The following is a 15,034-nucleotide window of genomic DNA, read 5'->3' on the forward strand; positions in this document are numbered from 1 at the left end:
TTGAGAACAGTTTCCCTCTCCACAGTTGTTGCCTGGCCTGCTGGGTACTTCCAGCATTTTCTGTTTTTTTGAAAATAACTAGGTTTTCAGCCTCTGCTTTTTCCTGTGCAAAGCATGATTCTGTTGCAGAAGCCATGTTATAATTTTAAAAGTTGAAATGTTGAGTTGTGAGGTTCACCACCTTGGTGCTACACATATAGGCCAGGGGGAAGGGTATTTGTCAGATTCCTATCAATTGCTGTTGAATTATAGCGTTGGATAAATACAGAAATAGCTCCATTATTATATTAGGTCTGAAATGGTAACTGTCCAGGCTCCGCATGTACTTGGATGAGGACCAGGCTCTAGCTTGCCAATATTCACAAGGTACATAGCAGCAAGATTTGGCAGGGAAGATGGGAAAAATTTTGAGAAAACAGCAAAATAGTTAAATTAAATTTGTAAAAGGAGTCTTGATTACTTCTGTTTTATACCTTAAGCCTTATAAATAATTTTTGCATTTTATACCAAAATCGGAATTTGGTTGTTCCACTTTGGCATTTTCTGAATCAATTTATGATCATTATCTGAGAAATGTTAAGTTTATTTCTTTCCAAACAAGTTCTCTCTGACTGAATTGGCAATTGAAATATCAAGCTGTTCAGCAAGTAAGAGTATCTAAGCTTGTATGATGATCGTTCAGTTTCCTGTATTACGATTTGGTCCACTGGTGGATTTGACTTATCGATCACCGTAGTGAGGGTACGACAATCAGCCAAACCTCCCTTGGTATTAGAGGCAGGTGCTTCTGGTTGTTCCTTAATTGCCCGTGCATCAGTCCAAATACCTGGAGAATATCAAGGCAGTGGTCTGTGCCCATGGCCAACCTTCAGTCGTCATCTAGTGGAAGGAAATAGTTGTCTAGTGGAAAAAGACAAAGGTGCACTGTTAAAAAAGGCTGCTTAGAAAGAGGTGCAGTCGACGTTTCAGGCCGAGACCCTTCGTCAGGACTAACTGAAGGAAGAGTGAGTAAGGGATTTGAAAGTTGGAGGGGGAGGGGGAGATCCAAAATGATAGGAGAAGACAGGAGGGGGAGGGATAGAGCCGAGAGCTGGACCGGTGATAGGCAAAAGGGGATACAAGAGGATCATGGGACAGGAGGTCCGGGAAGAAAGACGGGGGGGGGGGACCCAGAGGATGGGCAAGAGGTATATTCAGAGGGACAGAGGGAGAAAAAGGAGAGTGAGAGAAAGAATGTGTGCATAAAAATAAGTAACAGATGGGGTACGAGGGGGAGGTGGGGCCTTAGCGGAAGTTAGAGAAGTCAATGTTCATGCCATCAGGTTGGAGGCTACACAGACGGAATATAAGGTGTTGTTCCTCCAACCTGAGTGTGGCTTCATCTTTACAGTAGAGGAGGCCGTGGATAGACATGTCAGAATGGGAATGGGATGTGGAATTAAAATGTGTGGCCACTGGGAGATCCTGCTTTCTCTGGCGGACAGAGCGTAGATGTTCAGCAAAGCGGTCTCCCAGTCTGTGTCGGGTCTCGCCAATATATAAAAGGCCACATCGGGAGCACCGGACGCAGTATATCACCCCAGTTGACTCACAGGTGAAGTGTTGCCTCACCTGGAAGGACTGTTTGGGGCCCTGAATGGTGGTAAGGGAGGAAGTGTAAGGGCATGTGTAGCACTTGTTCCACTTACATGGGTAAGTGCCAGGAGGGAGATCATTGGGGAGGGATGGGGGGGAACGAATGGACAAGGGAGTTGCGTAGGGAGCGATCCCTGTGGAATGCAGAGAGGGGGGGGAGGGAAAGATGTGCTTAGTGGTGGGATCCCGTTGGAGGTGGCGGAAGTTACGGAGAATAATATGTTGGACCCGGAGGCTGGTGGGGTGGTAGGTGAGGACCAGGGGAACCTTATTCCTAGTGGGGTGGTGGGAGGATGGAGTGAGAGCAGATGTACGTGAAATGGGGGAGATGCGTTTAAGAGCAGAGTTGATAGTGGAGGAAGGGAAGCCCCTTTCTTTAAAAAAGGAAGACATCTCCCTCGTCCTAGAATGAAAAGCCTCATCCTGAGAGCAGATGCATCGGAGACAGAGGAATTGCGAGAAGGGGATGGCGTTTTTGCAAGAGACAAGGTGAGAAGAGGAATAGTCCAGATAGCTGTGAGAGTCAGTAGGTTTATAGTAGACATCAGTGGATAAACTATCTCCAGAGACAGAGACAGAAAGATCTAGAAAGGGGAGGGAGGTGTCGGAAATGGACCAGGTAAACTTGAGGGCAGGGTGAAAGTTGGAGGGAAAGTTAATAAAGTCAACAATCTATGTTCCGTACCTATTCTGGTATCTGTCCCCCACTTTTCCTTCGCTACATCGACGACTGCATTGGCGCTGCTTCCTGCACGCATGCAGAACTCGTTGACTTTATTAACTTTTGGACTATTCCTCTTCTCACCTTGTCTCTTGCAAAAACGCCATCCCCTTCTCGCAATTCCTCTGTCTCCGATGCATCTGCTCTCAGGATGAGGCTTTTCATTCTAGGACGAGGGAGATGTCTTCCTTTTTTAAAGAAAGGGGCTTCCCTTCCTCCACTATCAACTCTGCTCTTAAACGCATCTCCCCCATTTCACATACATCTGCTCTCACTCCATCCTCCCGCCACCCCACTAGGAATAGGGTTCCCCTGGTCCTCATCTACCACCCCACCAGCCTCCGGGTCCAACATATTATTCTCCATAACTTCCGCCACCTCCAACGGGATCCCACCACTAAGCACGTCTTTCCCTCCCCCCCCCCGCATTCTGCAGGGATCGCTCCCTACACAACTCCCTTGTCCATTCGTCCCCCCCATCCCTCCCCAATGATCTCCCTCCTGGCACTTATCCGTGTAAGCGGAACAAGTGCTACACATGCCCTTACACTTCCTCCCTTACCACCATTCAGGGCCCCAAACAGTCCTTCCAGGTGAGGCAACACTTCACCTGTGAGTCGACTGGGGTGATATACTGCGTCCGGTGCTCCCGATGTGGCCTTTTATATATTGGCGAGACCCGACGCAGACTGGGAGACCGCTTTGATGAACATCTACGCTCTGTCCGCCAGAGAAAGCAGGATCTCCCAGTGGCCACACATTTTAATTCCACATCCCATTCCCATTCTGACATGTCTATCCACGGCCTCCTCTACTGTAAAGATGAAGCCGCACTCAGGTTGGAGGAACAACATCTTATATTCCATCTGGGAAGCCTCCAACCTGATGGCATGAACATCGACTTCTCTAACTTCCGCTAAGGCCCCACCTCCCCCTCGTACCCCATCTGTTACTTATTTTTATGCACACATTCTTTCTCTCACTCTCCTTTTTCTCCCTCTGTCCCTCTGATTGTACCTCTTGCCCATCCTCTGGGTCCCCCCCCCTGTCTTTCTTCCCGGACCTCCTGTCCCATGATCCTCTTGTATCCCCTTTTGCCTATCACCTGTCCAGCTCTTGGCTCCATCCCTCCCCTTCCTGTCTTCTCCTATCATTTTGGATCTCCCCCTCCCCCTCCCACTTTCAAATCTCTTACTAGCTCTTCTTTCAGTTCGTCCTGACGAAGGGCCCCGGCCCAAAATGTTGACTGTACCTCTTCCTATAGAAGCTGCCTGGCCTGCTGCGTTCACCAGCAACTTTGATGTGTGTTACATACCACAGGCAGTACATTACCGGGCACCTTCCGGGCTCCCCTCCCCCCTTCTCTCTCCCCAGGCTTCCTGTCCCATGATCCTCTCCCTTCTCCAGTCTGGTATCCCTCTTGCCAATCAAATTTCCAGCTCTTGGCTCCATCCCTCCTCCTCCTGTCTTCTCCTATCATTTCGGATCTCCCCCTCCCCCTCCCACTTTCAAATCTCTTACTAGCTCTTCTTTCAGTTAGTCCTGACGAAGGGCCCTGGCCCAAAATGTCGACTGTACCTCTTCCTATAGAAGGTGCCTGGCCTGCTGCGTTCACCAGCACTTTTTGTGTGTGTTGCTTGAATTTCCAGCACCTGCAGATTTCTTCGTGTCAAAATCAAGTTAATCTTGGTTTACCTTTAGAACAGACTTCTACCACACAATAAAAGTTTAGACGATCCAAAACAAGCTGGAAATAATAATTTAATTACAACAGGCATTAAATTGTGCTTTAAATTTCTGATGCCCTTTGTTGTTGTCAAATGTGAGTTCTGATATTCAATGGTGTATGTAATGCCTGGTAATGTACTGTCTGGTAATGTACTGCCTGTGTATGTACTGCCTGGTAATGAACTGAGATATACAAAGCAGAATTGCAGGCTGGCCTTTAGTTGGCATGAACCTCTGTCATCTCATCTGGGATTTCAACAGTACTATGGTTGTTCCAAAGATTTTTTTCACCTACAATCCAAATAGAATACTCATAGTTCAGTTTATTTTTGTTCTTGTGCATTTTTCTGCATGCAGTTCTTGATCTTTTTTTTCACTCCAATTTTAAATGCTCAACTGTATCTTCATTTTCTGCAACAACTGGGCCAAGCAGTGTTTGTTGGGGGGAGATGGGGGAAGAGGAATTGTCATTGTTTTGGGTCGATGCCCTTCATTAGGCTGAGTTCTTGCAGAATGTTGCTCCAGATTCTTGCTTCTGCAGTCTCTTGTGTCTTCATTTATTCAGCTGGCAAAGATTTCATCTCTAAGCCCTTGAATTATCTCACTGAACCTTGTTGCTCTGCCACTCTCCAGGTAACTCTTGAATCATGTCACATCTCAGATGTCAGAGAACTCAGTAATATTTTCTTAATGAGTTGTTTTGCTATAAAAATGAAATTTATTATTTTTGTCAATACTTAGGCTGTTTTGAATGTCTACTTTGGTAGATGTTTTTTAAGTACACCTAGTAAAGGTAACTGATTGAAAATTTTAAAAGAATTTGAATAATTTATTGTGTTTTACTGGTTCTAGATAGCTAAGTTATTAAATTTGAGTAATGTGATAGTTTATTGGTGGGTTTACAATCTTTCAAGTGAATAAAATGAAGTTTGTCATTTTATATTTTGTTAGAATATTGAAGTCAATGACCCAAAAATTACAGTTAAAATCAACAGTAGGATATTGGGGCCATTAGAATAGAAGAAGAAAGGCTCAACTTGCGGAGTTGTTGAATATGAACTGAAAGCTCATGGCATTGATTCCCCACTCAACCTTCTGAAATCAGTAAACATGAGAACTCCAGGACTTCTCTCCCTTGGCAGATTTGGAAGAAATCTGAAAGTATTCCCCTTTATTTCATGAGATGTTAATGAGATTTTAATGACATGGGGCAAGGCAGAGTCATCTGCGTGCCCACTGTGCTCCAAGCGAGGAACCCTGCAGCACATCCTCAGCGGCTGTGCAAGGGCACTTGTTTCCCAGTGGAGGTTGGTTGTAGGGAATTCGTAGCCCGTTCCTTAGTTAGAGCCTTCAGCAATTTGGGCATCGAGGGAGAGAGGAAGAGGAGAGCCATCCGCAGTACCACCGATGCGGCAGAGAGGGCCTCAAGATGGCTGTGGCTCAAAAGAGGGGAGCCATGGAGTCATAAGTAGCTAGCCATCTGGACACAAGCTGGGGTCTGATCAGCCCTGGCTGGGTCACCTGGAGGAGGTTGTATGATGTTGAAAGACCCGAAACATCTGATGATTCCAGGAACATCACTGAAGATGTGTCCAGAAGCATCAATAGATGTATGTACACAGCCTTTATTTCATGAGATGTTAATGAGATTTTAATGACACTCATGTACTGAGTTAGCATTAAACCGGCATTCTGTGCCATGAAAACTAATCCTGTATTTCTGGAAAATTTGCAGATGAGTATTTCAAATGCAATTAAAGTCATTTTTAATTGCTTGGTATTTTTTACATTGTGTATCAATTATTTCTGTGGTTTAAAATGTTTACAAAGTCAGTTTTTTTTTAAGTGTTTACAAGATTTGCTGGATCTGTGGGAGTCCTTGACTGTGGTTGGTGCTGTTCATTCTGCTTTATGATACCACTGTTCCTAGATGCCAGAGATTCTGTCAAGCTGATTCCAGACATAAAGATGAAATTCACACAAAATGTGCGATCTTTGTGGTCAGTGGTGAGTGCTGGATTTGGACCACAAAATCCAGATTATTCACAGTATACGATGGTTAAACAATCTGGTCTCTTGCCCTGAACATTAAATTCTCATTGTGACAGCCACACTTTCCATGCAAGGTATTTACATTCGAAATACATTATTTCATCCCAGCTATATTTTTCCAAGATAGTTCATGCTTGACCTGATTCTCAGTTTCCCATAGCCTGTGCTTATTTATTTCCTCAGCTCATACAGAACACTGCAACTACTTTGACTTAAAAATGAGGTCAAAGCTATCCTTGGGGTGTGGTAAGATAACACAAGATATCAGGGCAATGTGGCCCTCGGCTCTCCAAACATTAGAATCAGAATCAGGTTTAATATCACCGGCATATGTCGTGAAATTTGCTAACTTAGTGGTAGCAGTAGAATGCAGTACATGATAATATAGGAGAAAAGTAAGTAAATTACAGTAAGTATATGCATATTAAATAGTTAAATTAAAAAATAATGCAAAAACAAATAGAAGTGAGATGGTGTTCATGGGTTCAGTGTCAATATTAGTTGAACATTGCGGCAGAAGGCAGGGAGAAGTTTTTAGCACAACTGTGTTTCATCGTTGCACTTTGAAGTCCTAGCACAGTCCCTCAGGGTCAACTTTCACTTCAGTTATGTGGGTTCTAAGGCCAGTGTGGCAGCTGCAAACCCTGCCACAGGTGTGCCAGGAGATGGGCAGTGGTGTGAATTGGCATGCTCTTCCCCCCCCCCCCCACCAATTGCAACGTTGTTGTGTATCATTCTGAGCTAGGAACTCAAGGTTCTCAGTTTGATCCTAACTAAATACTCTTTCTCTGCACTGAGTGGTCATGGGGATCCCTGGATTGATGCAGATGTTCAAAGTAATCCTGGAAACATCTCCTCTGTCCACCTAGTTGTATCTTCCTGCGACAAAGTTGCAAACTGTTTCCATTTTAAGAGGTTAGATTTGGGTGCGTGAATGGCGAGACTTGCGGAATTGGAGTTGATCATGTATTCCCATAACCAATGATCTCACTTTAAGGACTCTTTATCTCATCATCTCATGTTCTTGTTATTTATTGCTATTTAATTATATTTGCATTTGCACAGTTTGTTGGCTCCTACACTCTGGTTGATCCCTCATTGATACTGTTATAGTTACTGTTCTATAGAATTGCTGAGTATGCCCACAGGAAAATGAATCTCAGGGTTGTACATAGTAACATGTACATTGAAAATAAAATTTACTTAGAACTTTTTAATAAGGACTTCATTTCTGGGATATTGGCCTGGGGGAGGACGCTGAAGTTAGGTCATTTATCCAGTAGAGAACACCAAGGATTTTGCAGAGACAATTTTGGTGATGTCTCCCCAGTACACAGAGGTTCCTGCTGCAGGTAGCCTATGTCACAGGAGCAAGGAATCATTACTGCCTCGTCAGCCCCTAGTCTTGTGCCAAGTTTGAGATCAAAGTGACTTCTTCTGATGCCCTGAAGCTTTGCCGGTAATAGGAGAGGTGGTGAACTTCAGCTTTCACTGAAATGTGTCTCCCAAGATGTGAGAGATGGTGAACTATTTCCCCAGTTTTCTGTCATCAGGGGGGCAGTGTTGTGCAGCCATTAGCTAATTATCAAGAAAAGTAATAAATCCAGCTGTGGTAACAACAGAGAAGTCTCCAGGTGTTTGGCAGAGAGATAGTTATTTCTAGGTTCTGAATTCTAATGCACATTCTGTCCATCAACAAGCAGTCGACAAGACCTTCACTATAAGAATACATGCAGAAATTCAAGGAGCAGCAGCAACTACGACACGTGGCCTTTTCTGACCTCACTCATCGATTGCTCATACTCTGGAGAGTCGTCCACAGACTTCAGCTGCTATCGAAATTTATCTCCATCTCTGATGTATAGAAGGATGTTGGTGTGCAAGTCCATAGTTCTCTGGATGTGTCAACACAAGTAAATAGGGTGGTAATATGGCATAGTTGCATAGTGCTGTCACGTGACCAGCAACAATGAATATAGAAATGAGTCAGGTTTTATAAACAAAAAAACATTTATTAAACTCTGCTCAAAATTAGTAAAAAGATAAACAAACGAAAACCTTCACTGGAAGTAAACTGCTATGCAGCCATTTAACAAATTCAGTACTAGTTCTTAAAGCAGTAAATGCGAACACAGTCTTAAAGTGGTAAATTAGAACACAGTTCTTAGAATGGTAAATTTGAAAGTCCAAGAGATTTATACAGTCAATTAGGAGGAATTTTCCTGAAGTAAAGAATTCCTCAAAGACTCGACGTTACTGTCAATCCCAGCCGGCATCTGCCTTGTCCGCAGGACTCACAACGACTGAAATACAACGATTTAAAAAAACCTTTTTCCTCCGTAGACTAGATACTGCACAACCTTTTCTGCTGCTTTTAGCAGAGGTTATCTCATACAGATCACTCTTACTTGAACGAATTCAATAATGGTCGATCCTCTCCAAAACTGCTGAATGACTCCTTCAGGTTTCTGTCTTCACTCTCCAATACTACTGAAAAGATACATCAACAAACCTGGCAGCGATTGGTGAAACTACCGGCCCAACACTTCTGTACCTTACAATAGCAAGTAAAACTCCGTTTTAAAATGAAACTGCGTCATAAAAAAATATGCAGCAATACGGAGTAACTGACGAACTAAACTTAAAACTCAACTGGGAAAACTAACTGCGTCACCAGGGGTCTACCCTTATATATACCTGTTGAGAACAGGTCATCACGTGACCTCACATCAGCGGGAAAATTTACATCATGTGACCTCCGCAAGACCATTACATCATCCTCAAAAGACAGTCACAAGATATCCATGAAGTATGTGACAGTGCAGTTTATTTTGCACTTTAAATCAGAATTATGGTCACCAAAGATATTGTAGGCTGAAAGATGTGCTCCACTATTCTCTATACTATGTTAATTTGCTTCACATTGCCATGCAAACCATAATCGTAATCCCTAGGTCCACAATTAATCCCAACTCAGTGCAGACCAGTACAACACAGAGAAACTGAAATTAATAGGACTTGAGAAATATGAGATACTTTGTTCCTTTGGTTTGGCCTGCAGATCTTGCTGACCAAGGAAAATACATGGGCTGTGAGTGTTGGGTGTTAATGATAGGAAATATGTAGGGGGAAAAGTACATTTTTGTGTGGAAGTAATTGATGTAAAATTCCAAATTCACATCTGGTGTTAAAAAATAGTTTAAAATCCTGGATGAAATGGTGTTTTTTTTTAAATAACTAGGCAAGATAAAGTTAACTAAACCAAAATTAATAGTCAACCACATTTGTGGGTCAGGAGATGCACATTGGGTAGTGATAGTCATTGTCACTAAGACCAGCATTTTAATTTCAGAGTTATTGAATTTAATAACAAGGTTACGTATAAGGATGAGCAACATGATCAAAGTTCTAAGTTTTGAAGTCTGAAGGAGGACAGAGAAATGTGAAATTCAGGGAGAGAATTTTGCATCCTAGAGCCTCTGCACCTGAAGTCACTCTCACCTGTTGGAATGTTTGTAATTGGCCATTCATAAGTGGGAGGCAATAACCATCTCAAGGGTGTAGAGTTAGAGGACGTGAATGTTATCAAGGGTAGATGTATCACGGGATGCCTTGGATGTCACTAGACCAACTAATTTGTCAGGGAATTTTGCATTTATAGATCATCACTTAAATTTGTATCGCCAGCAAAGCTTTAAGTAACTTGACGTGAATGTAAGTTCTTTTTATTTACTTATTATTTCACAGTTTCATAATGAAAAGTTTTAAAATATTAATATTCTGCAAAATGGTAAATTGAATAATGAGCAATGTGGTTACAAACTACACAGTCCTAATGAGGTGATTTGGAACCATTGCAAAATTCTTTAATTAGTACTTAACACAAGGAAATAAAATACCATTAATATATCATTATCTAGTTACTATCCAAGGACCTCTGTTGGAAAGTATGAACCTAGCTTGATGCTAGGAATGGTTTTTAATTTTTTACCATGTCCTCTGATCAAACGATTGTTCAACACTACATTGACTTGATTTTTCTCTGCTGCTTTTTTTGAGTGCATGGCAAAAAAGGGAGATTTAAAAAAAAAAGGCTGAGATCTACAATTAAGTATAATTTTATAATGGAAATGGAAGAAGAGTGATCTGGACATAAACCCTGCCTTACTTTATATTGGGTCCATTTCTAGTTTGCTGGAGAAGATGGCCCTCGAATTGTTTTCTAGCTATTTTAAAGGGAACTTGCAGGAATCTCCATCAACACATTGAAATGTAGATCACCTATTTCCATAGCCATCCAGAAGTAAAGGCTACAGGGAGAAGGCAGGAGAATGGATTTGAGATGGGTTGAACAGCTTAATAATGCTCCTATGTCTTATGGTCTTTCCAGCCTGATGAAGGGCCTTGGTCAGTGTCACGTACCCCGTGACGGGGATAAAGAACCAGCAGAAATAGAGAACACTTTGGAGTCCAGTATTGCTATAAACTACTAATATTTATTAGTAACTATGCAATACAGTAATATAAATGTAGATAAATCAAACAGGTTAGCAATGATTATATATAAAAGTAAGTGTGGAATATATATGTATGAAAACCAAGCTTCTTTAAGTCTAGGGGTAAAATGATACAGTCTTACGATGTTGAGTAAAGTTCAGTTCAGCTCGTGGTATTTAGTTGAGTAGTGATGGGGAAAGAGAGAGGGGGAGGGGGAGGGAGAGAGAGAGAGACAGAGAGAGAGAGAGAGAGAGAGACAGACAGACTCAAGTCCTCAGGTGAGCTAATGCCATCGATCTTCTCGTCGTCCTCCGAAATCCTTTACAAGTCACTGGCTGTGACTTTAACCAGGGGGACCGGTTTTCCGGTGCTGGAGCTATCACCCCGGCAAGGGTGGACACATAGACAACTCCCCACCAGTCAACCCCTTCTTCAGCGGTGGAATAGCAATTTGGATCGATCCGCCTGATCGATCCTCTGAAACCCACTTTCTCTGCGGGCACAACAATGCTCATTCAGTGTCCGGATCATGTGTCTGAGGTCTGTATCATCTGACCTATTTAATTCTCTGTGCTGAGCATCACCTGTCATTCAAAGAGTCCCTCCTTCATCTGTAAAGGAAATGCACAAGCAGGCAACAAGTCCTTGAAGAAATATCAACAACCTGCTGAAAATCATAACATCGAGTGTCCACTAAATAACACTGCCTTCGGTCACCATAGCAACTTTTGAGCTGCTCTGTGCTGTCTCCAACTCCAAACTCAGTAAAAATCCAAAGTTACTTCCAATGCCTTAAAGTGACAGTCCAACCATTAATCTTTGTCTCTCTCTCTCTCTCTCTCTCTCTCTCTTTTCAAAAGCAACATATTGGTGGTAAATAACTCTGTCTCTCTCTCCTTTCTAAACAAACCATCAATGATAAATGTGTCCCTCCAAACAGTTAAAAGGGGCACTCCTGGATCCCCTCACAGTCAGAAACACCCATTGTGCATTCTCCTCAGCAGCTTCCTCACTTGCTGAGTTCTTCCAGCATTTTGTGTGTGTTGCTAAAGGCTTCCTGCATCTGCAGAATTTCTTGTTGTTATTAAATTGAGGAGCAGAGTTGAGGGGCTGACTGTTTACTGCTCCTGATCCGCTATTGCAACTATACCTTGAAAGTTTATTACATCACCATTGCTGGATATGAGCTTCGGCATTCCTGAACCAACAGCATTGTAGGAGTATCTTCAAAGTTGCTGGTGAACGCAGCAGGCCAAGCAGCATCAATAGGAAGAGGCGCAGTCGACGTTTCAGGCCGAGACCCTTCGTCAGGTCTCAGCCTGAAACGTCGACTGCGCCTCTTCCTAGAGATGCTGCCTGGCCTGCTGCGTTCACCAGCAACTTTGATGTGTGTTGCTTGAATTTCCAGCATCTGCAGAATTCCTGTTGTAGGAGTATCTTCGCCTGACTGATCACCGCGGATCTTAAGCGGCAGCTCATCCTCATCTTTATCATTGGTAAGTGCGTTAGCGGGTTCGGTCGGCGGGTGGCGCTGCCTGCGCCCTGCGGTACCGGGCTCGGGCGGCGGTCGGCGGGCAGCGCTACCTGCGCCGCCGGGTTCGGTCGGCGGGCGGCACTGCCGGCGCCCTGCGGTACCGGGCTCGGGCGGCGGGCGGCGCTACCTGCGCCCTTGTTTTAAGCAGCCTCGGGCTCGCGGCCGTTCCAATTTGCAACGGTTGCCTCTCGAAAATGGCGGCGGCACCGTCGGACCATCGGTCCGCACTGCTGCAGCGGGATCTGGCGGCGGTGACAGGAGAGCTGCCGGTACTTTCGCCTCAGGAAATTAAGCGGCGGCTGCAGAGGACCCGCAGAGCACTAAGCAACAGGAGAAAGATCCTGCTGAAGCACCTGCCCCCGGACAGCGGCAGCCAGGTACCGGGGCAGGTGGGCGAGACGGGTGGGGCAGGTGGGTGCCGGGGTGGTGGGGGGGTGGTCCATATCCAGGTACAGGTGCAGCCTCACCCACCTGCAGCCGGTCTCGGATCCTGACCACTTGCCGCTGACGGGGGAGGGAACGGGTCCTCCTGCTGCCAGTTGATGTGTCCGGAGCCAAGTGGTGGTCAACATGGCGATGAGGAGTCCACCTGAAACATTAACCTTTTCTCTCCCCGTTTGCTGTGCATTTCCAGCGTTTATTCTTCTTAGTATGGATGTCTGCTATCTGCACACTTTAATTTACGCACGCAGCAGCTTGGCTGTCGTGAGTGAGAGAGCAATGCGACTAGTGTTTAGACTACTTAATGACTGGTGGATTCTAGTCATTGATTTTTTTTGAAGGTGTAGGATGGGGATGATAGTGGCTATTGAGCTGATCCACGTTGACACAACTGCCCAACCCCGATTTTGTTTTTGACAAATAATTTATGCAATATTTCTTAACGTGATATTCTGCTTGAGTTATGTTTTTCTTAAACAATATATTGTATTATTTTGAATGTACTTTGTAGAACGAAGTTTGCCCAGTTGTTTCTCCTTAAAGTTATCGATTATTTAGTAAATAAATTTATTTTTCATCCTTTGGCACTAATTTCGAAACCGTGCATTTTCGAAGCATCACCATTTCAACATATTGCAGCGATATATTTACTCCTAAAGTGAAATTAGTATTCAATATTTTTGGTTTCACCACCTGCACCAACAAATAAGTTCCACAAATGAGCCGCCCCTTGTGGTCGCTTTTTTTTGCACCAGGTGTTAGTACAATGGCCGTTTCATATCAATGTATTTGTTTTGTCCCTTGGAAAACAAATAATTAACATTTAATCATGGAAAGTCATACAAATAGTTTCTGCAGCTGCTTTATCTCTATATTCATAATGTGCTATGAAACGAAACCAGAGTTATTAATAGTTCCTGTATGTTTTGAGTAAAACTTTAGTTAATGGCTGGTTTACTTCATAGTGTTGCTACATCATAATTGAACTTGTAGCAACTGGGCAATTTAAAAATACATCCGGCACATTTGGGTACTTTTTCCCTCCTTCTATGCAGAGTTGCTCTTATACTCCTCACTCAATGAACTGAAATGTGACCTCATGTACAAGAATAGCATGTTTTGGAGAGAACCATGAGATTTGTACCCTGAATGTTACTGAATGCTGTGAGCTTTGCAATCAGATGGGCTGGAAGCTAAGAATCAATCTAAACAAAATAAGTAAAGTGACACTGTAATTTTGTGTGTTGGAGCTTGCGCCCTTTGCTGGTTGTTTGTATGAACTAGTTGCAGAGGTAGTAACTCATGAGATGTTAACTGATGTCTCCAGGATTCCCAATATCTAATTACCCAGAATGAAGGACTAAGAAGAAAGAAGTAATCTGAACTAGACAAATTCCTGAACCTTGCATCAGTTGGACTTGAGAGATGTTCTGAGATGTGACCAGATGTCAATTCATGACCTGTCATTGTGCAGAATGTGTTTAAATACAGTTAAATCAAGTCACTTTAATTAGTGTGTTTACTAAACCTCTTCTGGCAAGAGTTTTCTTCAAATCTTGCATGCTATATTTAAAAGTAGTCAAGATCGTCATCCAGCTGAATGGGGATGGCCAGAGTTTTTGTTTTATTGTGTAATATCTTGATCTTCTCCCCAAAATATCTTTGGCAGAGGCAGATTTGGTTCTTCTGTTAAAGCCGACAAGTGTGTTTAATAAAATAAAAAAATATTTCCTGCTTCTGAAATTCTGAAACAAAATACAGAAAGTACTAGGCACACGCATGATATATCTGAGGGAAGAAATGTTACAGGTGTTTCATATTAATTTTTTTAAAAAAAACATTCCCAGACCTGGTAAAGGGGAAAAAAACAAGGTACAGATGAACCCCACCCCCACTACTGCTGTTTGAGTTATGGAAATTCCCCTTTATGGAATTCACATCACTGCACAAAAATACAAGATCAAATACAGAATCAAATTGACTCTTGTGAAATTTATGTGAGTGAGGAATAAGATAAACAAATGTAAAAAAAACGAATTTTGTGTACTTCTGTGTACTTCTATTTTTCCAATTTTTATTTCATGGTGCATGTACAAACTAGTGCAGGTTGATCGTATTACTGTCTAGCATTTTTAATATTATTTATCCTTAATGTCTGAAACAGCGCCAGTAAGTTAAAGAGCAACTTGTAAGTCTAAGCTGAAAATGAAGACAAAAAAGGCTGCAGTTGCTAGAATCTGATCAAGGAAGGTGATTGATTTATTGATTCCATACCTACCTATACCAGTTGCCATTACCTTCCAGCCTCCAGTTTGTTTTATACTCTAAATTACTTGGCTCCAAACTCAGCTGTTTTGGAAACTGACAAATAAATCTTTAATGGTTCCTGCCCTGAACCAGCAGCTATGGTGCTTTCATTACCATTA

At 43.0% G+C, this 15,034-nt stretch overlaps 1 protein-coding gene across 7 annotated transcripts in view; it reads left to right on the forward strand.

Annotated features, from left to right (window-relative positions):
• The first annotated feature begins 12,034 nt into the window (after nucleotides 1-12,034).
• Nucleotides 12,035-15,034, forward strand: part of raver2 (ribonucleoprotein, PTB-binding 2) — a 173,028-nt gene continuing 170,028 nt past the window's right edge. For all 7 annotated transcript variants that reach the window (XM_063064137.1, XM_063064138.1, XM_063064139.1 and 4 more), the window contains exon 1: nucleotides 12,035-12,544. In XM_063064137.1, the coding sequence (XP_062920207.1) occupies nucleotides 12,362-12,544 (183 nt within the window). In that variant the 5' untranslated portion in view covers nucleotides 12,035-12,361. The remainder of the gene's footprint in view (nucleotides 12,545-15,034) is intronic.

The sequence above is a fragment of the Mobula hypostoma genome, chromosome 12 (assembly GCF_963921235.1).
Source record: "Mobula hypostoma chromosome 12, sMobHyp1.1, whole genome shotgun sequence".
Classification (NCBI taxonomy): domain Eukaryota; kingdom Metazoa; phylum Chordata; class Chondrichthyes; order Myliobatiformes; family Myliobatidae; genus Mobula; species Mobula hypostoma.